We start from the raw sequence: 25,339 nt of genomic DNA on the forward strand, positions 1-25,339 counted from the left end.
TTTTCCATTGTTATTTTTAGGCTAGTTCTTATCCTCTTACTGCTTCTAAGATTTATGCACCACTGCTCCAGTTAAAAATACTCTTCCACAGTAGCTGCATGTTCCATGTAAAGGAACATGCTTTGCATTGGGATGCTAAGTTACTGTGACTGCTGGGCTTTACTTTCCGCTTTTAGGCCTTGTTTTCTGTCTCTGGAGATTGCTTATGATGACAAAAGGCTTTAAGCAAAAATATTAAGAGTCCTTGAGTGACTGATTCTAAAGGTCATTCACTGTCCTGCCTACTATATTTTAGCCATAAAAGCTGCAGAAAGAAATGGGTATCTAACCATTTTAGAAATACTCCGTCTCCATCACTGAAGCAACTGGGTACCTCACAAGAATCAAGAGTCCATTACAATGATAACTATACGCCTTTCAACTTAGTCTCGATAGCAGGGCCCACTGGTCACTAACACCAAGCCCCGTTCCACGTTATTTCTGCAAATTAGCCAAAGGCTTATACAAGACAAACAGCTCTAGCACTGTGTCCTGCAGCTCACCACGCTCAAGCGCCAAAGGAGCAGTAGCGAAAGGCACTGAGAACTTCATGGTGCTGGCTTGGGAACGTTCAGAAAATTCAGCTCTGGAGCATACGATGGAACAGTAGGATCTCTCCGAAAACTGACTCAGAGATTACTTAGAGCTTTATACGGTATAGGTCATGGTCAACACCTTGAACTACACCTAAAAGTGCAACTAGTCCAGTCATGGAGCACTGCTGTTATAGCAGAGAGAAGATCTTCTCACACAAGTCAAACCACTGTCATCAGCACAACTTCTGGATGCGTCTCCAGCACAGCCCCAGGTAAAACACAGGGCTGTAATGATCTAGCTTTCAGGGTATAAAGGTGTGGACCAGTGTGTATCCTGGGGAGAGGTAACCTTCCTAGCCAATCATAGATGTTAAAAGGCACTACATACTATAGTCACATGCAAATCCAGGGGAGCAAAGGATCCCTATGACCAAAAAACTATTGGCGAGGTTGGACATATACCTGCAGCGAAAGGTGGACTAATAACTCCAAGCTGTTCTTTTAGCTATTTCAGCTTTATGTCCATCTATCTAAGAGGAACTTAAGCCAGTTTAGTCCCATCTGCTTGCCTGCCTCTTTCAATACTAGGAGATCAGGCACCATAATATACAGGATAACAGTGATACAATATAGATCTGATTGTCATCCTCACATTTATGGTACTGCAGGGAAAAACTTCTTGTTGCCCTAGCAGCGCTATATAGACACACAAGAGGAGAGGTGACAACTATGTCAGACCTCACATATAAAGGCCTGCACAGAGGATGAGTGAATGCTCTCACCACCATTTGGGACCTCTCAAAGAATGGGAGAACCCACAAAAGACCTACCTGTCAATTCCTGCAAGATTAAAAAGGTACTCAACAAAGGTTCGTGGTCAAATCAGCATGGACTCTTTACCCATGTCCATTCTCAAAAGCAAACCATCAGCAATAGCTAGTGTGACATTACACTCCATATTCTTTATGAAAATGTGCTTATGAAATGGATATGACATGACTGAGATGTATATTATGCCAGGTGGCTCATGTAAGATACCATTGGAAAGGTTATGATTTACTGAATGTGATTAGCCAATTTGTCTGCATGTATCATTTCTATATCTGAAGTTAGGAATATTGACTATGTAGCTGTATTTCAAATGGGTTACTTTGGGTGTCACCCCCAACTAGCCCTTCAGGTACAACAATGGAAAAGCCAGACCGGGCTAATGGGCCATTAGCAGAGCCAATGGTCTGTAAAAGAGCTTAATCTTCCTGTGGACGCTCGAGACAGCTTACAAGCAATGGCTGCCACAGCCCTGCAGAGACATGGGTCCAAGTCACTTGGTACTGGATACCTCTCTTCCCTTTTTGGAATGCCAGACAAAGGGTTCCCACCTTACACAAGAGCGATATAAGGCAGGGGAGTGACATCATCGTGGTTCTTCTCTGCCTCCCCACCCAAAGAAACACTGAAAAACACCTGGAAGCAAGAACTGAACTGGGGGGAGAAGGGTTGAGCCCAAGCTGGAAGGGCGTCTAGCTTGTAAGTAATAACACCGGAGGTCTCAAGCTGGAGACCAGTGCAGCTGCCTTTCAAGACTTTCTGTAATCTGCCTGCAACAATATCTAGGGTGAGAAATTACTATTTCTAACCAATTTCTTTAGTGAAACTAGCTTAGTGTGCGTATTTTGTTTTATTTGCTTAGTAATCTGCTTTGTTCTGTTTGCTAGCTCTTTAACCACTTAAAATTCACCTTTTGTAGTTAATAAACTTATTTCTTGTTTATAATATAACCCTGTTTGTACAGTTCATAATTGGGGGTGGGGAAGAGGCTGTACATACCTTCCTCCACATTGAGGGAGGAGGCGGATTTCATAATATACCTTTGGGTCTGCGTTCCAAGGGAGGGCACCTGAGTGCTGGGGCAAGTCCCTTAAGATGAGTCTTCCCAGAGCTGATCTCAGTGTCCGTGTCGTTCTGCAGTTGGGTGTGGCCCTGCCTGTGTGTGTGCCAGAGGAGGTTTAATAGCCTGGCTCAGCAGGACAGGTGAAAAGGATGTCCAGGCTGGTAGAACAGGCAGGCTCAGTGGTATCCCAGAACATCAGGGGGCATCTTAAAGGGGGGCAACCCGTGACAGATAGTAATACCTTTCTCTACTAAAACCACGCCCAAAAGCAGCCTGCTAGAGGTCAAGGACGCTGAAATATCCAGAAACCACAGGAACTGCTTCAGCTTTACTTTACCAATTATCTTCTCCAAAAACAACTGGTTATATACTGAAGGGAATAAGTAAAGCTTTAAGGACAAAAGATAGTTCCTTTGGCAAGCAGCCTCACCACTACCTGTTTGAATGGAATTATTGAAGTTCTTCTTCAGTAATGGGCCCAAGATCTCCCTATTGCTCTCCAGCAGCAATGATGGGAAAGGTCTGGCTCACCATTGTGGGAAACAACTCTTGTCAACTCCCCTAAGACCTCTTTGGAGAAAAACAGGAAAGAAATCAGCTAGAGAAGGCAATGTGTTATCATTGATCAAATACCCAAGAATGTGCTAGGTTCCTCGCAGACGTACAAAGAGTTTGTAACACCAGAGGGTAGAAATTTTACTCATGGTGTGAAGACCACATCTTCTGGTAAACACTTTGGGGATAGGGGCCCCCTATCAGCCCAGATGGCTAGTTGTAATCTGCTGGCAGATTAAAATCACACCAGAAGAGATGGGCAATTATTCTGATGAGGGGTTCATTTTACAGTGGGCAGAAGACGCCTATGATAAGGAGGCCTTTTTACCACCATCTTCCAACTGAGTGACATAGGAGTTATTGTTTATTAATATTTAAGCATTACAGTAGTTAACAGCAACAACATGGTTACAAGTAAAGACAAAAGTCTTCCATGTTAAACTTTAGCTAAACAAAAATAAGTTGTCTTTAATCAACATAATTCCTTTAACAAGACCGCATTGGCCAAGTTTGAAAGTGGACCACACCAACAGAGCCCAGCAAAGAAGACTAGACCATGACATCTAACGTCGAAATCCTGTCCCCACTGAAGTCACTGGCAAAACTCCCATTGACTTTGATGGGGCCCGGAATCCTCCCTAAAAATTTAGGATTAGCAGGTATTAGATTGGCAGTTGTAATTCAAGTTGTATTCAAATTAAGCACACGGACGACAGTAGCAACACAACAGTGTCACTGAGCATCTGTACAGTTCTCTGAATGCCAACTGAGATTTCTGTTCCCTCTCAACTACCAACATTTCCTCCATTTAAAAAAAATATTTCTGTAAAGTTTTAGCAAAAATACATTCTGTCAACATCTTGACTGGAAAAATGTTTCAGATAATCACAGCAATAGTACAAGCGAACACCAGTAGTTTGTTTAGCTAAATGCAGTATAAACAGTGCAGAGTGATACATTGTCAAACATGAGAAATGCATGTCACAGCCATACTAATCGAAGATACTGAAACATAAAGATATTGAAAATGACAGTATACTAAAGAACATGTTAGAATGACTTATCAATATAGCTTTTACTTATTAAACAATAGCTAAATGTTCACTAGTGCTTTCTTAGTAGTATACATACACTAGTGCTTACTTGTAACAAAGATTTGAATTCTTGCCTACCACTTGTCACAGATCATAACATCATTACAGGCAGACACAATCTAAGAAATAAATTACAGGGTCCAGTATTTATATTATTCAGTCATTACAATCACTAACATTGGAGATAATCAGCTCACAAAACTAATTTCAGCTCCTTCGTTCTATGTAAGATTTAAATTACGTTATTTAGCAAAGTTAATGGCGACGTTTTTTTATTTTGAAATTACATGTTTTGGACTGCGTGCACCTCTTTGAGAGCCTTATGCAAAATCCTTTGAAACAGCTTCTATAAAATTTGGAGCAGACATCAGTATTGTAAACGTACAGATGATTGCAAAGAGTGAAAAAGCAACCAGACATAATCTGTCTATGACAGCTGCTGCAAACTTCCACTCACTACAGACTTCTTCACCCTCATCTTGTTTTCTGAAGCGCATTGCAATGAACTGAACTTCTTCCAGGATTTTGACAATCACTGGGATAGTATCCATTAAAGCCTTCTTTTGAACTAGCTCGATATCTTCTGTAGAGGAGCAAGCGACCTTCCCACCCTTACTACCCGAGTCACTGTTTTGTGGGCAGCATGGGTTTTCCATGGCATGGTAGCTATAGATCACGTTCCCGTTGCTAGATTGGTATCCAGGTAACACGTTCATCTCAACGCTACTGATGCTTGAACGGTGCTTGGGATAGTTGTATTTGCAAGAGAGGGGCCTTATGTTCTCTCCAGGCTTTTTCATCCTTAAAAACCAAGCACACCAATTCAGCAGGATAACACGGACCTGAAAAACAGGAGGAAGTGATCAAAATATTTTAGAGACCTTTATCTTATTTTCATTGACTGAACAATGCACCTAGAAATCTTTGCAGGATCCGTATTTCACAAAGGGATTTTGCCATCTATATAAATCTCCATTTGGAAAGCTATAAACTATTGTAAGGGAAAACTGTTTCATTATCACTAATATATATTGGCTTGTGATGGGGTGTACCAGGCCCTTTGAGGACCTCTGGAATAGACTGCAGTCCTACCACACCCTACCCCAGAAAAAAAGGCAGTAGAGCTGGGTCTTCCAAGCTGCCTAGAGAGGCTGCAGAGGGAGGCAGCCAATCAGAGCCTAACAGGCTCATATAAAAGGAGCTGCAGGGCCTGGACAGCCCAGTTGTTGGTTGGAGCCAGAGGAAGAAGGATGCTGTTCCTGGCTGGCTGAGGAAGCTGGGCAGAGCAGTTGCTGGTTGCGACCAGAAGGAGTGGAAGGCTGGGAGACGGTACAGGGACTAGGGAGAAACCCTGCCTAAGCAGGGGTAGGACTGTGAAGCTCCCCAGGCACAGAGGCCTGGGAAAGAGAGAGCTTTGATAAGAATGGCCAGAGACTGTTATAAGCTCTCTAGGTGAAGGGGCCTGTGAGAAAGAACCCTGAGAGAACAGGGCAGAGACTGTTACAGACTCTCCAGGCAAGGAGGCCTGGGAGAGACCCTGCTTATACAGGGAACAGGCCAAGGACCCCAGAAGCTGATTGGACAGAGTGGGAAGCAGCCCAGGGAATGCAACAATAGACACTAGTGATGGAAGCGGCAGTTGGCTGCTAGTCGTAGGGTCCCTGGGTTGTGACCTGGAGTCGTGGGCAGGCCTGGGTCCCCCCACTAGTCACAGACAGAGTGGCCAAGGGCCGAGGAGGCTAAAAGTTTTGTTTTGAACCCAAGAAGGGGGCAGGTGCTTAAACAAGCCCAGAGACGGGACTGAGAACCTCAGGGAAGGGCCAACTGTTCGTTTGACTGTGTTACCCCAGTAGGGGTTTGTTTTCCATCCATTTCACATACAGACTGTGTGTGACTCGGCTTCAGGGCTGAGTCACTGAAAACCCATCTGAAAAGAGAAGCTACCGGCAGAAAGCACCGCAAAAGCAGAGAGGGCAGGCCCATACCCAGCCAGCAGGAGGCGCTCGCGGGAGGTGAGTAACCACACCTTTACACGGCTCTCTTTAGTGAAAAACAGAAACAGGCAAATGAACTCTTCTTCTGTTTCAGGCTCTGCCATGTAATCTCTCCGTGTCTTTGTTTGCCCATCTGTAAAATGGGAATAAGGAGATCTTCTCCACTGCTGTCACTTTCACAGTGTTGGCGAGTCGCTTGCCCAGTGAAAGGACTTTTGGACGGCATCAGTTGTTAGCCTTCTAGCTAATAACTGGAGGCTTTACAGTTGCCAGTATTTACATTGACACTGATTTTACTAGGAACTGCTGAGTGATCAGCATGTTTGAAATTCAGGCACTTATTTAGCTGCCTAAATATGGACTTAGGAGATGAACTTTAGGTCCCCATTTGTGAAAATCTTGTCCCACCTTTATAAGGATGTTTGCTGTCCTCTAGGGAGGCACTAAAGGGCTGTGGTTATTCAATCTTTCTTGCCAGACTTCGGTGTGGGTGGATTTGGAGACTGACTGGCCTTGCTTGCACAATGCTCAGTTCTGTGGCAGTGCCACTCCAAGCCATGTCTTCCCTGAAAAAAACAGCTGGGTTCTTAACTCGAGTTAGTTAACCTGAGTTAACATCCTAGTGAGGAGAAAACAGTTGGTAGTTTTCACATTAGTTAGCAGGTTGAGTTAGTCTAACTCCACTGCTTCCTCAAGCATGCCTTCCCCTGCCCAAGCATGGAGCACTGCGCAGAGCAGGTTCGGGTGCGTCTGAAAAGCTGCTCTGTGATTAGCTAGTGGGTAGGAGGGGACAGGGCATGGATGGATCGCAGCAGAAGAAGGGAGTAAGCTGCTTCTTCCGTCCTCTACCTTGGTCTTCTTCTGGGTTGTAAAGACTCGAGGACTTGTTGGGGGAGCAGGGTGTAGCCTACCTGGCGTCCCCTCCCAACCCACTTCTGGTCACACCCCATCATCTGAGAACTACTGGTCAGGGGCATAGTGTAGATTATGATTTCCCTTCCCACACAGTGCCAGCGAAGGGCTACTGCAGGCTACTGTGCACATGGGGGATGCCGGACAAGGCCTGGTTCCAGTGGTTTAGGAGAAATGTCTTTTCCTCAAACAGCAAACACAATCGGTGACTTTGTAATGAACTCTACCAGCAGAAGAAGAGTCTAAGTGATTCCCCTATGGGCCTGGCATAGTGACATGCAGTAGCTGAATCCTCCTGCGAGGACATGAGGATGACTTCTGTTCAAAGCTCCTTGTAAAATCATGCCTAATACCCCAGATATCAGCTCTGCGCCAATATGTGTTCCCAAGCCACATTCTTGTGCCCCATCTGATGCATGCCAAATATAATGAATATATGAACTTTATAAACAACTGGAGCAAACGAACAGCTTAGAGAACAGTGCAATAGGCTGCCAGTGGCCTGATTTATATTCTTCCAAGGGATATCCGTGCAATTAACAAATTAAAGGCACCTATGATTTGCAAAACTATCAAAACAAGAGCCGGCTATCTAAAGAACACTTGTGCTGTGCCGCTGAAAGCTGCAGAAAGGGGAATCCGTATGATGCCATCGGCACTGAGCATGGAACTTCATGAAGCACCAAATCGGTTTTTAAAAAGAGAAGCATTTTATATATGAAAAGGTGCAAGTGACATTGAAAATGGCATTAAAATAGACAGGACACAGTCTGTGGTTACATAAGCCTCATTTCTGAATGACGACAGCTTCAGACTTTTATTGACCTGGTTGTCCATCAACCTACTAGTAAGAGAGGGAGGGTGCTCTTATAGGTCAGGCACTGGAGAGGGACGCAGGAGAGCTGGGTTCAGTTCCTGGCTCTGCCACAAACTCCCGCTGTGACCTTTGGCAGATCACGTAATCTCTCTGTGCCTCAGTTCCCCCTCTGTATAATGGGGACACCAACCCTTCTTTTCTCCCGCCATGTGTTTGTCTGGTCTGTTAGATGGCAAGTTTTTTACAATGTGTCTGGGACCCCATTGTGCTAAGAGCTGGGTGATCTTAGCTGGGGCCTCTTGATGCTACTTCAATGCTACTACTACTAACGATAACTTTAAGGCCGCTACCTCCAACGGGGACTAATCCTCAAGTGACAAGAAGAAAATGGTTAGACCATTTTGTGTCTTGCAATCCGAGTCTCCTCACTCCCAGCCCAGTGCCCCCTCCACGGGGCCCTTCCAGCCCACTTCTTCGAAAGGATATTTTATTCCTCCGACTGGAAACTTCCTTAGGGTTCAAACTGTGCTGCTTTCATGTACAGTTTTAAATAGCCAGTTACTTCCTTCAACAACGACCTAGCGAAAAGAACAGTCCCTCCTTCGTTTCACTGCGCTCTTTCCTCTGACTAGTTATTGACACGGTGACTTTAAAGAGCCACAAGACCAAATGAAGGCCTTCAATTGCTAAAAATATTTCAACAAGGTCATTGAGAGAGAGAGAGAGAGTCACTCTTGAGCAATGTGAAATGATGACATATTATATTGGGCTTCTAATTTGAAGATGTTAATGGATCTTGGATATGCCAAGAGACATCAGGTCAATACCGTTGTCCGTGAAAACGAAGCTTTTCCTTCAAGCCAAAGAGCTGACTGCGTGGAGAATCTGCATCTGTAACTTCTGAGACAGGGACGCCTATGTTGGGGCATTTCTAGTGCATGAATAAATGCACCAGAAATAGGGGGGTGGCTCTGGTTTTATTCAGTCTAATGCCATTAGCCCCAAAAAACACACTGAAATTCAGTAATTAACCCATTCTCACATCACTGTTCATTGGGATGCCAGCTGTGACAGTGGCAGCCAATAAGCAGTCTCGGCGTGACACTTCTAGGTTCTTGTGCACCCATTTGTGTGCTTTTTGAACATCTCTGGATTGCCCGAGGGCAATCTGCAGGCACAGCCGTCCACTCCAGGCAACAGACTCTCCCAGCAGTGTGACAGCCCGTCCACACAGTAGGCTGCTGCTCTCAGTCAGGGTCCCACACGAACCACCAGGGGCTAGATCCACAAAGGGATTTAGCCACCTTAACGGGCACTTTAAATCCCCAAAACCCATGCTCAGCTGCCACCTAACCCTGTAGGCCCCTAAATTCCCACCGGTCATGTCACTTAGGCACCTACATTTCTGCCAGCGGGCGTGTACAAAGCCACGTAAGTTCTGGTGCCTGGTGCCTAGCTCGTGCCTATGCCCTGCTGGAATTCTCAGGCTCGGTGTTCCCCCACCTGTCTCACCGGCAGGTTCTCAGAAGCTGCCTTAGAGCATGCCTGGCATCACCACTACCTGCTCCTCGGTTCTTTGCGAGGAAGGGCTGACCCAGCTTAGGTGCCGAGCTCCAGGAGCAGGGCCACAGCTGTGACTCCCGAGTGACGCCAGGCACCTCCCTTCAGCCCAGCTCTCATTGAGGGATGGACTATAGGCGCCACCCTTCTCCTCGGCATTTCTTATTGGCTTCTCTGAATCCCATTCTCAGGTGTCCAACTCTCCCCATACATTGTGGAGGGAGCCCGGATGCTGCCGAACTTAGGGCTCTGGATTGCCCTGGGCAGTAGAGCGCTAAAGTTAGGTGCTAGGCTCCATTTTGTACATTCCCTTTGTGGCTCTAGTCTGAGGCGGCTTCCTACCAAGAGCAGGAATGCTCCGGCGTCCTACAAACCTAGCCTCCCCTCATCCGTGCACTCCCATCCCTAGCCCTCCTGCTGCCCAGTCAGTAGTGCAGGGCTTGCCTGTCACGTCTGGGTAGCTGGGAACCCTGTCCCAGGTGATTAACCCTTGTAGCAGGAGTTACGCAAGCACTCACCTTTAGGGCTCTTGCGTGTCAGATCAGTGGCAGCTTTCAAAGATGCTAAGCACCCAACAGCCCCTGCTTTTTAGTCACCTAAATACCAGCTGAGGAGCCTGACTTTAGGCTCCCACGTTTGAAAATCTTGGCCTTGGCAAACCCCCTCGGTTCAGTGGAAAGGCGATGGCCAGGGGAACAGAGAGAGGGCACCAGTTTTTCTAGGCTCTAATGCATGCTTGGTGCTTATAGAAACCACAATCTTGTATGGCTAGGTTCAGTACTAACCTCAGGCCCTCTCCTCTTCTGTCTCCTAAGGAAACAGACAGGAGTACTATGGCGTGATCACTTTCAGGAAGGGAAAGGAACTTGCACAATTGTGAAAGTTAGTTACTGGCTCAGGAAAACAGGGAGCTAGTGACACTACTGAAGCTAATTAAGCCATGCATCTTTTGTACAACGAGGAATAGAGAGGAATTAAAATGTGCAGAACCCTCTGTGCTGTGGGGAGGAAGATGCATGAGCAGTAGGGAATCCAATGAGATTCGCCTTGCAGAGAACAACGGTTTCAGAGAAGCAATTTCCTTTTCTCTGCAGATAACCATCTTAATAGATTCACATTCTTACCGAGCAAAAAAGCTGCAGGGCTATCTCTGAAGAAAAATGTAACAAAGACGGCAATGGGCATGGAGGGAAAACAGGGCCGATGTGCCAGGAATCACAATGGCCAAAACGTTTGTATTTGTATGCAGAGTTAAACTCCTTCTCATTCTCCTGGTGGTGTCCTCCTCAGTACAACTGCAGCACTCCCACCTTTTCACTCTAGGTCTAGCCCTGTCCCTGCAACCCCATCTCTTTTTATGTGGTTCTCTCTCTTTCCTGGCCTGGCACTTAACCATTCAAATGATGTTTTCTGCAATATTCACCTAGGCTCTACTGCAATGCAAATAATCATTCCGGGCCTCAGTTTGCTAGGTGCTGTACATAGGCAGAGACAGTGCCTTCCCTAAAGAACTTACAGTCTAAATAGATAAAACAGTGAGGTGAAGTGATTTGCTCAAGGGCATACAGCAGAGCAGTGGCAGGGCTGGGTGCAGAACCCCGGCTAGTGCCCAATCCACAAGCCAGTCTCTCACTTTATGAATAGCCGACCCAGGAACCTCAGTCACCAACACATTCCTAGTGCACGGCTGGAAGGAAACACAGATCCTTCCTTTACTGCTCCGGCAGTGGGTGGAGGAGCACTGCCTCCCTAGATGTGGGCGGAGGGGCTTGCTGCAGGTATCCTGAAAACTCAGCCCTTGGTATATTCCCAGGCAGTCTTAAATTCAAAAGGGGTCTTTTAACACCCTTCTAATAAACTGGGAAAAGGTCGGTCATCTCGGGGACGGGAGGAGGTTCAGATGGTTTGTTTGTTTGTTTTTTCCATATCCTTGTAAGTAATTGACTTTCCTGTAACGAGGTAGGGCCCTCATCACAACCAGCACTGCTGTGTCAGTGGGTGACTGCACTGCTGTGAGCGATGGACGTGTCAGTGCTGCGAGAACAAGCATAAATGCAGGTGGCCCTGAGATACTGGTGCAGGCTCAGCCCTGTGTCTCCTGGCAGCTCGGCAGCAGAGGGCGTGGGTCCAGCTCTGATGTACCCGAACTTTCACGATGCCGAGTGTTCTGATCCGCTTTGGCTGGGCTTCATTGCCCCAAGGCCGATGCAGGGATAGGCGAGTCCAACACAGCAATCTGCCAGAAGGAGAACCTCCTTCTAGGATGTCCTGCAGCCTCCAAATATTCCCTCTCCGCACTCTGGGGGTGGGACTCCCAGAGCTGAGTGACCAGAAGCCATGGCTGATCACTTCCATTGAGGGAAGAGTTCTCCATGAGTTGCCTGGTCCCCGCAAAGATAATGCCTCAGTTGAGAGGCTGGTTTCACGCACCACTAGTTGAGGCTTATAATAAGGCCTGCTAAGTTACTAAAGCTTCACGGTGTGCCAGCCACGCCAACACAGGAAATTCAGCGGACCAAAATAGGGTCTCCGCTCTGGCTCCTCAGTGGCTGAAACGGCTGTAGCTTCGCTGGGTAGCTTCATCTCACACTTAGCAGAACGATCAGAGGGTGTCTTGATGGGACTATGAGTGATTAGAACCCCTGGAGGGTCCGGAGACTGGTGAGCACGTTCCACAAGGCAGCCAGCCAAAGTTCTTATTAAGGCAGAATATGCATGAGTCACACCTTGGCTGCTAGGGCCGTGGTGCACCTGCTCTCAGCACATGGATTCATGAGTGGGATGGTTCTCTTTAAAGCTCTCTTAGCCCTGGTCTACACTGGGGAGGGGGGGGGGGATTGATTCATCGTGTCTAGACTAGACGCGATAAATCAACCCCCGCTGGATCAATTGCTGCCCGCCGATCCGGCGGGTAGTGTAGACATACCCTTAGAGCATTGTAACTGGATGATGAAGATCATTCAGAATTCATTGGCTGTGCTGTCTGGCAGGGAAGACAATGATTTTAAATGTCATGACAGTTGCACTAAGAAATCATTACTAGCATGCCCAGCTACTGGGTTTTTCATTGTTGGTTTTAAACTTGCATCAACACCCTGGAGTATTTTAGAGCAGATGAAATGGGATACAGGGCAGTGTCCCCCTCCCCGCACCCAAATCCGTTGTGTATTTCGTCTCTCACACAAGGTGACATCGGTGGGTTGTGTGACATTTTTCCATTTTGTCAGAGTAATTTCTCACCGTGACAGAGACAATGAACTAAGTGTCAGAGGCTGCTGTAGAAACGGGCTTCTTGGAAAATCAGTCTGGATAGATAATTGTGGATATTTGTTTTCACTTCTGCTTTCCTCTTTTCCTTTTTAATCAGGCAAAGTGCGCTCTGTAAAGTCTCCCCAGGAGAAACAGTGAGAGAAAAACAGTGTTTTGGTTTGGTTTTGGGGTTTTTTACTTGAACATCTGACGAGCGTATATTGCTCCTGAAAGGCCCCAGCTGGAAGTGGTGGGCAGAGCCCAGTGAAGTGAGGGAACACGGCCCCCTCAGAAGACGGAGGGGCCATAGCACCAGGACTTAAACTACTACCAGGGAGGTACAAACAGGAATTGGGGTGCAGGTCACAGGGTCAAAATGAGGGATCGAGAGGAGACCGTTGAGGACAACGCCCCCTGCTCTGCAGAGGAGTCAGTGGCCACCGCCCAGAGGAAATCTGCCCATATGCGTGAGTGTAGCAGTGAAAGGAAATGACCACCTGCAGTCACAGACTTTCCTCCACCCATCAAGCTCCCCCTCCTAGACTGGTGGGTGGCCATCTTGGCCAATGCCAGGAGGAGGTTGCAAGGGGCTGGTCTTGAGACTGTGACACGCCTGCAGGCTGAAATCCTTCATATAGCCACAGAACAAGCCCAGGGCACCAGCCGTACCATCACCAAGCCCTGACCCGCTCTATCAGTGTGGGGGGGCAAGCAGTAGCTAAGGCTTCCACACCCATTCAGTGCAGAGAGGCATCACCAGAGATGTCACAATGCTGATGAGCTCAACTCTCCGGCGCATTGTGTCAGGACTACACTCAGTCCCAAGCCGGGGCAGGGAGAGACGCGCCAGGGCAGCTCTCACGGGCCACACAACATGGGGCCTGCCTCCGCTGCTCGGACTGGGATTTAGCCTCCCAGCTTCTAAAGCGGGGCCCCAGCGGCAGAATCCGAAGCACTCCCCATGAAGACTGGCTGAGTTGAACCATTGGGTTGGCCCAGGATAGATTAAGGGACCAGTTGTGAAATTTGGATCTGGATCAGGGATGTGGGTTCAGCAAAGCGCCAGATCCCCCAGCAGGTGAGTCTAGGAGTGGCCTGAATGTACTTAGATGGTGTCAAAGGAAGTGGCTGTCCTGGCTGTCGGTCTCCACTGCTCACTCACCCTATTGGGTGAGTGGGGGTGGGCTGAGAGAGAGAGAGGTGACCATGGTCCAACCGGGCTCACCCCAACTGCCGTGTCCGAATAAGAGAGTAACGGGGGTTCCAGCTGGTAAGTTGTCCCAGTTCATACAGTGCCAGGAGCCAATGGGAAAATTGGGGGGCAGATCCAGGTTCAGATTCTGAACCTCTGCACTGCCACTGGCTGTGTGCTCTGTGCTGACTGAAATGGGGCTCCTGGAGAGGAAACACCTCGAAAAAAAGGATCCATGATGGCTAAGAAATATTTGCGTTTTGTGCTTTGAAAAATGTAAAGCTTTTCTGTGCCAGTGGGTAAGAGAGCAGTATGGGTCCTGTGATGCCCTGGGGGTTGACAAGAGCAAAGTGGGCACCATTAAGAAGAGCAACGTTGGTTTGACATGCTGTTCGACTTTCCCACGGTATCTGAACAGTAAATGCTGCAAACTCCAGTGGGAAGCCTAATAACCAGGGTGCCTTTTTAATGGTCACCCAGATTCTGGGGGGTTGGGCTTTTTACCCAGCATGACGATATCACACCTGCTTTGTTCCATCACAATTGTTCAGCTGATTACAACAAGTTGTGGTCCCATCAGTTCAATATCAAGAAGTCATTTATTTCCTGTTACTGAATATGTCCATGTTGAAGCCACTTACCCAGTGGGGCATTTTTCCCGCTTGGGGATCGTGATGATGAAACTGAAGAACCAGGACCGTTACCACCACCGAGAGACCAACAATGACCATGATACTAGCGAAATATTGAGCTGCAATTAAAAAATAACAAAGACAAGGTGGGTGTGATTAGAAATGACAGGGTGAAATCTGCAGTCCTGATTGTTGTCCTGTGCCACCCCCCTGTGAGAGAGCGAGCTTCCCCTCCAGACTGAAAACACGGCCGAGCCCCTGCAAAGAATTCCAGGCCCAGGCTCCATTAGTGACTGATCATCAGAAAAAGGGGCCCTCTGAATGCAGGCATTCCCCCATCGCCCCATCCAATTCAATTGTAATGGCACGTACGCAAAGGACAAGGAGTGTACATTTCTAGAATTATATCAAATTCAGTATCATTGTTTGTATAAGAAAACTATATTAAGGGCTAGATTTGCAACAAGCCCTGACAGGAGGCAGCAGGTAGTTGCACTGTTCCAGGAGCAGGGGCCAGGTTGTGACTGAGATGCCATCTGGTCCTTAGTTCCCCATATTGGTCCATGGAGGAGATGATCTGGGCCAACTCTCCACCCCACTGTCCCTGCCATGCCAGCACATGTGCGCAGGGGCGGCAGGTTTGTATAATGTTTGGTGGTGCCTAGAAAGGGTCCAAGTCCCGCCCCACCGCACCTGACTTGTAAACCGATATATATTTTTTAAAATAATGTAAAAATGTGAGGACTCTGGGGTGGGGCTGGGGATGAGGGGTTTGGGGTGTGGGAGGGGCTCACACAGAGGGTTGGAGTGCGGGGGTGAGGGGTTTGTGTGGGAGAGCCTCACACAAAGGATTGGAGTGCGGGGGGTGAGGGCTCTGTGGTGGGGCTGGTGATGAGGAGTTTGGTGCGTGGGAGGGGCTCACACAGAGGGTTGGAGTGCGGGAGTGAGGGCTGTGGGGTAGGGCTGGCGATGAGGGGTTTGTGGTGTGGGAGGGGCTCACACAGAGGGTTGGAGTGCGGGGGTGAGGGCTCTGGGGTGGGGCTGGGGATGAGGGGTTTGGGGTGTAGGAGGGGCTCACAAAGGGTTGGAGTGTGGGGGTGAGGGCTCTGGGGTGGGGTTGGTGATGAGGGGTTTGGGGTGTGGGAGGGGCTCACACAAAGGGTTGGAGTGTGGGGGTGAGGGCTCTGGGGTGGGGTTGGTGATGAGGGGTTTGGGGTGTGGGAGGGACTCACACAGAGGTTGGAGTGCGGGCGTGAGGGCTCTGGGGTGGGGTTGGTGATGAGGGGTTTGGGGTGTGGGAGGGGCTCACACAAAGGGTTGGAGTGCAGGGGTGAGGGCTCTGGGGTGGGGCTGGTGATGAGGGGTTTGGGGTGTGGGAGGGGCTCACACAGAGGGTTGGAGTGCGGGGGTGAGGGCTGTGGGGTGGGGCTAGGGATGAGGGGTTTGGGGTGTAGGAGGGGCTCACACAGAGGGTTGGAGTGCGGGAGTGGTGCCCAGAACGGGCTGGGGGACACTCGAGGGAGGCGTGGGGGGGCAGCAGGTGGGTATGGGGGACACTCGAGGGAGGCGTGGGGGGCAGCAGGCAACGCCTGGAGAGAGACCCAGCCCCAAACATTGGTGGAGCTGGGCCCCGGGCCCTGAATATTGCTGGAGCCCAGGCACCACGGGCCCATATAACTCACTGCCCTGCATGTGCATTGCCCAGAGCTTTGGGGGAGGAGCCAAGGTTCTGCCCGGCTGTGCAGGAGGGGGATGGCAGCCCCGTGGTACCGGAAGTCCATGCAGGGGAATAACAGAGGCACCTTGTGCCCACTCATTCCTCTACACTGGTCACTAAGCAGGTCACACTCAAGCCCTAAAATAAGCGAAGTACCTGACAACTCACAGGAGGCATTTCAGCTTCGAGGCTCTCTGTCCACTGCTGTGTGTGTCCAGCTATTGCAAACCAGCTCCGCGATGTGTGAATGCTTTGCTATCCCTTGATAGACGGGAGCTGGATGAGTGAAACTTGCCCCAGTCAGGGACTTCAGAGAGTTAATGTTTCAGACACTGGGCTGGAAAGTGAGCAATACGCTTGTGCATAAAGCAGTGTAGTTGGCTGATAAAAGGAGACGTGCACTCGAATGCATAGCTTTTGTCTTTGTATAAGATCGAAGGAACACAGACCAACAGCCTTCTCAGCAGTGTGGTCATTGCCAAGGCACGATCCCACCCAATAGGGATGCCTGATTTGACAGCCTTCAGGAGTGGATGAAGTATGACTGATTCTGTCACGTCGAGCATAGTGCTGAAAGCAGAAACTGCAGGCCAACCCTGCTGCACACCATGATCATTTCTGTGCAACTTTCACCTCAAAATCCAGCCCCCACGCCCAATGATTCAAGGGGGTCTCTGGTGTGTCTCCATAACGAACAACACTAGCCAAATAGGAAACCGATAACAAAGAAGCAACATGACAAGAGAGGACGGATGATCCAGTAGTTAGGGCATCAGAACAGGACTAGAGACTCTGCTCCACCACAGACCCCTGTGCGAAATTGGGCCTGGGTTCCCCATCTGTAAAATGGGGATAATAGCACGATCCCGCTGACACGTATGTTGTTAGGATAAATAGATTAACGGTTGTGTGGCATTCTGATACAACCGTAATGGAGGCCTTATTAAAGGTGGAAGAACTCGATGGAATATTTGGTGATATTGGACTTTGAAAGGAGATCCAGTACAACTAAGCTTAAGAGACAACACTGAGGCTAACCAAGGAAAAATGCATTTTCTGCCTACCCCAAATCAAGTTTTAGGGCAGACAATAAACAGAGATGGAATCGGTCCTAGCCCTGAGAAAGCCAAAGCAATTCAAGAAGACCTGGACCAAGTACCACTAAGATGCCAATATCTATTGCTAAGGTTAATGTGATTTAATCCAATTGCTAAATATGTTCTTGAGAAAAATCTGGTAGAAGCAAACACTCTGTCCTTGTGGCAGCATTGCAGTCATGTACCCATGAGCTCGAAAATGATGTAAAGGGGCATGCGGATGCTGTGGACACATACAGATAAGTGTCAGAAAAGAGACTACTCCAGCTACAGAAACAATCTTGACAGATACCTAACTTCAGGAAGTTCTAAGTGACATTAGGAGTGGATGGTCCACCTATCTAAGGACACTATAGAAGTGACAAGAGACAACTTTGCATGTGCAATTAAGCAAGTCTAATGGACTCATGATTAAAGGCAGTTGCATCAACATTGCAAATGAAATGAGTGGCGATATCTAAACCTCTTCCTTGGAGGACATCAGGGATTAACTAATTGGTGTGCCAGTATCTGGCTGGAAAGGTGAAGCAGAATGAAGGGACTGAGATTTCTCAGCGATGGGAATGCTTTCTTCAATGGAAAGGTGCATCTAGGCTCTACAACTAGAGGAAGTCTTTGGGTCAAAGCACTAGGGAGGGATTCATCAGCACCTGATTCAGTTCTTGATTTGCCACAGGCTGGACCCTGGACAAGGTACCTAACGAAGAGAAGCATTCAACTTCTATGAAGTTTAAGGGCAAGGAAGATGCCCAACTCCCTCAAACACCCGCCTTCAACTCTTTGGGCCTCAGTCCCTCCTGTGTAAAACGGGGGGCAAAACACACCCTGTCTGTCGAGTGTAAGCTCTTGAGTCAGCCCTGCCTCTGTGTGTTGTCGTATACGGGCTGAGCAGAGGGTAGAAGGCACAACAGGATCATGCCATGGACTGTTAACTGTAACAAAGACTAGCCTCCACACCAGTAATCTCTGGTACTTAAGCCCTTGCTAAAGGGCAGATAAAGCAGGCCTAGCAGTGTAAAAAAGACAAGGAATGTGGGAGTCTAGGCCTGTGTCCAGTGGTGTCAAAATGCCAAGGAGCATTATAGCCAAAGATCCCAAAGAGGAATGGGAAAGCATGTGCTGAAGCCAGAAATCCTGTTTCCCCCACCGCACACACATGCACCCGGCCCCTCTCCCAAGCAGGAGCTTGGAGCAATAGTCAAGATGTTAATAACGTCTCAGAGGCGTAATGTCACATACTCGCCTAACGCAACTTCCCATCGCCGCAGAGAAGAGCACGACGCGGATAAGGAGCCTCTACGGTCTGCGTTAAAACGACGGTATAGTTCTGTGAGGCAGTCCCAGCGTCCCAGGACAAAATGAATCATCCAGATAGGCTAACAGAATAATCTTGACAGGGAGGGGAACAGAAAAACCTCTCTATTCCCGAGCAAAGAGCTAGGGGAGATTTTACTCAGTGTGAGGGGAACAGACAGGATTAACCACTGGAAGGAACTTCCCAGGGAAGTAGTGGATTTGCCAGCTCTCCATGTGTTCACATCAAGACTGGTTGCTGGGAGGACAGGGCTAGCTGCAATGCACCGCTCTGATCACAGGCCTTGTGCCTTCACTGCTCCGGGGATGGAATCCCACCACGTCCCCACTCTCAGGACAGGCCCGGCTGCAGTACCCTGGGTACCAACCCTGCACACACTGTAGGCAGAGCGGGCCCCAGCATGCCCAGTGAATTAGAAACACAATAGACACGTCACAAGAACAATCACTGCCCTGAAATACTATGCACTGTGGTGAATACTGCACATTTAGGGGCACTGTAAGATTACTAATCCTCACAGGAAATGACTTTAAAATGGTTTTAGCCTGGGATGCAAAGGAACCCTAAGGAATTAGGTACCCGTCAAATTTCAGTGGGATTTCAGGCACCTAACAATCTGAATGTTCAGGGTTAGGTTCTGGTTTGGGCTGCCCTTGCTATTAAAGCAAAGCGCGCTCAAAGCTAGCTGTGTGTGCTGCAGTCCCACCACTGGTGGCAGGGCAGACAGGCCCGAGGACAGCTAATCTCACTGAAAGAAAAGAAGAACATGCCGACAATGGATACCCATACAGGAATTAAAGCCACTGCCTCTTCCATTTACTGCAAATGGAGACCCCCAGCACCACGGGACCTGCCTACTACGCCCCCTCGTCACCATGGCACATCCCACTGGCAAATGGAGCTGAACGGAATGACATACCCTTTGCATCTGACCTCTAGGACCTGCTGCTTTGACCTTTCCTGAGGCCCAATCCTGCGCCCATGGACACCATTGGTAGTAGGCTCAGGCTAAGGAACCCAGTGATCTGTGTCACTGAACAAAGCTTGCATGACCAGGCATGGGTAATGGGGCGGCACACATTAGCAATAAGCACAGGGGTTTGCCTCTGTAACTCCACATGCAGCCTGCGTTCTCATTGGCCTGGAGACGTTCAGGGCATGAGTGATGCCGAAGGCAATGTTGTTTGCAGTGGCGGTGACCGTTTCTCTGTCCCAGGGGCCCAGCTAGCCGGGGTGGTGCTAACGTCTCCAGGCCATGGGGCTGAGCGCCGCACTGACCAGTAGCAGATGGAGCTCCCTTCCGGCAGCCTCAGTGACACACGTGCTTAATGAAACATGAAGAGAGCTTGATTCGTGAAAGAAATTACATTCTTTTCACTGCCCTCCCCTGCGTGGCTGCCATGGGACAGGAAAGGGAACGATGTCAGGAGACCTTGCTTCAACCCCCGCTTCTATTGCTGACTTGCTCTCTGGCCTTTTGACTGCCCTGTGACTCATTTTGCGCCTCGATGTGGATGGGGGAAATGCTTTGAAATCTCTCTAAAACATGAAAGATCGATGGGATATTGGTGACTATTAGCCAGTCTTATTATAGTCTCAAAACACATGCTGTGTCCTTAGCATCTTTGTAACACTCCAGTAGCTGCTTCCAAGGCACAGAAGTGCAGGCAATCTCCTTCCAGAGTGAGGTACTAGCTTTCTAGGGCTGATTTATTTTTTTGTCTTTTTATTGCTAGAAGAGGCATAATGTGTAGCGTAGTACCTAGGCAGCTGCTTCAGCATCTGGGGGTTGTAGGCATGAGTCCCTGGGCCTTTAGAAATGCATCACATACTGAATTACCAGCAGACACCTAGCAAATATAGTGGCTGATGCTATCCAATGGGGGGCTGTAAATAATCAGTAATAACAGTTATTCATTCTTGCAGTGGTGCTTAACTTTGCCGATGACATTGCTTTCCCGAGGATGATGTGGAATGGAACGATTGCCCTTACATCAGAGAGAGAACAGAAAGCAGCAAAAATTGGATTGAAAGCAAATGCAGAGAAGACCAATATTATGAAGGGAGGAATGTGGACAACAGATACAAAGGTGCATGTGGATGGAAAAGAAATCAAACTGGTAGAGTTCTGCCACTTGTGGAGAGTGATGACATTTGAAGGTGGCTGTGAGAGAGAGATTCATACGACATTAGGAAAAGCAAACACTGCTTTTGGAAGGATGAACAATCTGTGGTCACGCAGAGGTCACCATGCCAAACTATAGGTCACATTATACCATGCGATTGTACTGAGCACACTACTGTACAGAGAAGAGACTTGGCCAATGACAGTGGCTAACCAAAAGAGATTGGAGGCTGCCCATCACACATGGCTGAGGAAGATATTACACATTTCATAGAAAGACAAAATAACTAAAGCGAGAGCCAGGAAGCTGACAGAACAGGAGTTTAGAAAAGGCCATCAAAGAGAGAAGGCCCAGGTGGTTGGGATGTATGCCTTGTTTGGAAGACGGGTGACATGCTAAGCAAGCAGTGAATGGGGTACTCGAGAGGAAAGAGAAAGTATGGAAGGCCAAGGAAGAATAGGCAGAAGACAGTGACAGGGGATTGAATGTGCTGGTATCATCTGTGAAGAGGTCCCACAACTAGCGAATGACCACAATCAATAGAGGATGTGCCAACGGCCCAGGAGAAACTAAAGTCTAAGGTAAGGTGATGGTCCTCTTAGATTGTGTGGGAAATTCTATAAAAGAGATGGAAATAGTTTGCAAATTAGAATTGCTGGTGTGGGATAGGGATGGTAGTATAGTATGACATTCTGCATCGCTGAATGGGTTTGTTGCAGGACTACAGCGAAATGCCAAGGTTTGTTTGGAGACGTCAGGGCATGTCCTCAGCTTCAGTGCAACTATGCCAGTGTACAGCAGCTGAGGACCTGCCCCATCATGTGTATTTAGGGCAGTGTAAGAAAAACTAAAACCTGAACAAGCTTGGAGTGGGTAAAAGCAGAACAAACTTGGAGTGGGTAGCCAGGTCCAGCCCTATGGAACAGAAGCTGCCACTGCTGGGTGAGTGTAGGGTAGGTTCACTCTCCAGCCCACCACCAATGACCCATCCCCCTTCCTGGTGTAGCTCCACCACCGAGCAGCATAATACTGGTGCAGTGAGGTGGAAGATCAAACCCAGGGTCTGCATTACCCTACCGTGCAGAATGGTACATACAGTCCAGTCTGTGACCAATAGTTTAAAAACTAAGGGCCTAAAATTAGCCTGTGTCATGTCCATATTTAGGAAACTAAATTATTGCCCTGATTTTCAAAAGTGCTGGCACTCAGCATTCATGACTTCAACAGGAGTTGCTGGGTGATTCGCAGTTCTGAAAATAAAGCCATATATTGATTGCCTAAATACAGATTTAGGAACCTGACTTTTAAGGCATTTGCTTTTTAAAATCTGTGTGTGGTTTGTGTCTGTAAGTAATATGCAATGTTTATGAAATTGCAGTTTGTATTCTATTATAATTGTTATTCTATGTCCATTTGGGAGGCGAATCCTGTGGAGAAAATCCCACTGACATCAATGTGCCTCTAGGTACTACTATAATCCAAATGATAAGCCATGTGTATAATTATGTAGGGCTTTGTTTGCTTACCATGTTTTAATCATGCAGTAGTTATTCATTTCAATCATTTGTGCTTCACTAGATACACAATATAGGAACATTTTCCGTTCTGAACCTATTTTTAAAGAAATAATATACCTTGTTCTTTGATTAGCTGTTTGATGACACAAGAGCTTGGATGGATTTAAAGGTATTTGTTTTTTCTTTATGCATTGTGTGTGTGTGTTCGTATTCCATAAGCAAAATCTTTGTTTAAAAGAGTCTGACATACGCCTGCCCCCAGTGCAAACTCTTATAAACAAGGAAATAGCAAGATAGAGGACACCTCTGAACTGTATAAAGCTCACGTGGCACAGTTTGACTGATGGTGATAGATTCCGCATCGTCACAAAAAAAGCCTTCCTTCTCCTTCTGAAAGATCTGTTGCACAACACATTAAGTGCCCTTCCAATACAATGCAAAACCTCAGTTCCATCCTCAGCAAATATTCAGGACTGATCTCTGTGCACGGGTTAGGTGTACCGTCTGTGATGTGTTTGTGGGGGGGGAAGTATGACGTCACCATTAAGTTTTTGCATTCTCTAGTGAGGAAGATTTATTGTGTACAAAAATTCATACTCATCTAGTCTGGTCTCTTGCAGAGCACGGGCCATAGGATGTCACCCAATGATTATCCATCAAACCCAACGATTTGTGTAGGGAGTTTGGAGTTTCCTGGCTTTATACACGCCCCCTACTCCCATGCACTGGTCTATCCATCTGTATAGATGGCACCATAAAAAAAAAGAAAATTAAAAATAGGCCAAGTCACAAGTGCAGCCAGGCAGGCTGCCCTAGGGAGGAATCAGCTGTTCTAGGGATGGATACGTTCAGGCCTCGGTGGTTGCTGTATAATCGTGCTCCAAAGGTCTTGATGGAGATTGAGACTCCCAGGGCTCCGCAATACAGCCTTGCTGTTATAGTTGACTGAGTTTGGTTCTAGCTCAGCCGTTGTCTTTTATACACCACAGCGTTCAAATGCTTTTCATCCACGTCACTGGGTTTGTTGGATCTGTTAAGATTTTAAATATAAATCAATGCAATTAGTCTCAGTGGTTCCCTGACTTCTCTGTTCCTTAGCTCAGTTCCTTAGCTCAGTGCCCCACGTGAGTCCTCAGAAAGTCACCTGTCATTTTTGTCAGTGAGCTTCAGGGCAGGCTTTGAATACACCACACTCCTGAAACTCAGACCCTCCAAGGACTGTTGGGGTCTCTTGTGCTAACAGCAGGGCAGGACTCCTCCATAGCATGCAGGAGTGTGCTGCAAGGCACACAGGGAACAGCTAGCACGCTGACCTGTATGCTCTTTCCCCGGTTGGGTGCAGGCAAGGGCAGTCATCTGTGGTACCAAGCAGTACACTCACCAGCAGAGGGAGGGTGTGGTCATTGCTTCTGCTCGGAGAAAAAACTGAAGTGCAGCACCTCAGAAGTGCATTGGGGACAGTGTCATGTTTCTCTGTACCAGATATGGACTGGCTACAGAGCTTGCTTATACACACCAGTTGTGTTCATCATAAGATCCTTTAATTCTCTGCCATGTATGGCTGAAGTTCGTTTAAATAAGGTATTTGACACACAGAGCCAGCTAGTGGCTGAACACTATAATGCAGTTTAGCATTCCGTCACAGCTCCTCCGTTACGTTCTTCATTCCTGCCATTTTCAGTATTTACATTATCATACTGTCTTTGAAGCTCTGAACATATCAGCCTGTCTCTAAATTGTACTGGTTTTCTAATTACACGACAGGAACACATAACGACTTGCTCATTGGGCTGTCCGCCAGTTGCAACATCTGACTGTGGTCGATTTGGAATCTTTGAGTCATCACCTTGTTCTGCATCTGCCATCTGTAGGGTTTGCTCTGTTGATCACTCTTTCTGAGGAATAAACTGTAGATGATGACGGATTCTGTTGAACGCTGTACTATCAGCCTCAATCACATATGATTTGGGCACTGAATAGTTTTTCTTCATGACAGCTGGAGTTGTCCATCCTTCTCCATCCAATCTGACATGAACACAGTCACCAGATTTTAGACCCAGCAGTTCTCTAACTGAGTGTCTGTTGTAAAAGTGTAAAAGCTCCTTTTAGCCTTTTTATCCAATTTTGCCACTCTCTTCATCTCTGGCCACCTTGGAAACAGGTTCTTTTCCAAAATTGGAACAGTAGTTCTGAGTTGTGCTGGACTAAATCCAATAGTATCATAGAAGATTAGGGTTGGAAGAGACGTCAGGAGGCCATCTAGTCCAACCCCCTGCTCAAAGAAGGACCAATACTAACTAAATCATCCCAGCCACGGCTTTGTCAAGCCGGGCCTTAAAAACCTCTAAGGATGGAGATTCCACCACCTCCCTAGGTAACCCCTTCCAGTGCTTCACCACCCTCCTAGTAAAACAATTTTTCCTAATATCCAACCTAAACCTCCCCCACTGCAACTTGAGACCATTGCTCCTTGTTCTGTCATCTGCCACCACTGAGAACAGCCTAGATCCATCCTCTTTGGAACCCCCCTTCAGGTATTTGAAGGCTCCTATCAAATCCTCCCTCACTCTTCTCTTCTACAGACTAAATAAACCCAGTTCCCTCCGCCTCTTCTCATAAGACATGTGCCCCAGCCCCCTGATCATTTTCGACTTGCTCCAATTTGTCCACATCCTTTCTGTAGTGGGGGGCCCAAAACTGGACACAATACTCCGGATGTGGCCTCACCAGTGCCGAATAGAGGGGAATAATCACCTCCCTCGATCTGCTGGCAATGCTCCTACTAATGCAGCCCAATATGCCGTTAACCTTCTTGGCAACAAGGGCACACTGTTGACTCATATCCAGCTCCTCATCCGCTGTTATCCCCAGGTCCTTTTCTGCAGAACTGCTGCTTAGCCAGTCGATCCCCAGCCTGTAGCAGTGCATGGGATTCTTCCATCCTAAGTGCAGGACTCTGCACTTGTCCTTCTTGAACCTCATCAGATTTCTTTTGGCCCAATCCTCCAATTTGTCTAGGTCACTCTGGACCCTATCCCTACCCTCCAGCGTATCTACCTCTCCCCCTAGCTTAGTGTCATCCAAGATGTTGCTGAG

General features: G+C 47.8%; 1 protein-coding gene across 1 annotated transcript in view; it reads right to left on the reverse strand.

The window, feature by feature from the left end:
* Positions 1–3,367: 3,367 nt before the first annotated feature.
* Positions 3,368–25,339, reverse strand: part of LOC101936924 (neuronal acetylcholine receptor subunit alpha-7-like) — a 106,916-nt gene continuing 84,944 nt past the window's right edge. Inside the window, exons 9-10 of the mRNA XM_005278889.5 lie at positions 14,481–14,590; positions 3,368–4,957 (exon numbers count right to left, since the gene is read on the reverse strand). Coding sequence (XP_005278946.1) covers positions 4,436–4,957; positions 14,481–14,590 — 632 coding nt within the window. The 3' untranslated portion in view covers positions 3,368–4,435. The remainder of the gene's footprint in view (positions 4,958–14,480; positions 14,591–25,339) is intronic.

Source organism: Chrysemys picta, chromosome 6 (assembly GCF_011386835.1).
Source record: "Chrysemys picta bellii isolate R12L10 chromosome 6, ASM1138683v2, whole genome shotgun sequence".
Classification (NCBI taxonomy): Eukaryota; Metazoa; Chordata; order Testudines; family Emydidae; genus Chrysemys; species Chrysemys picta.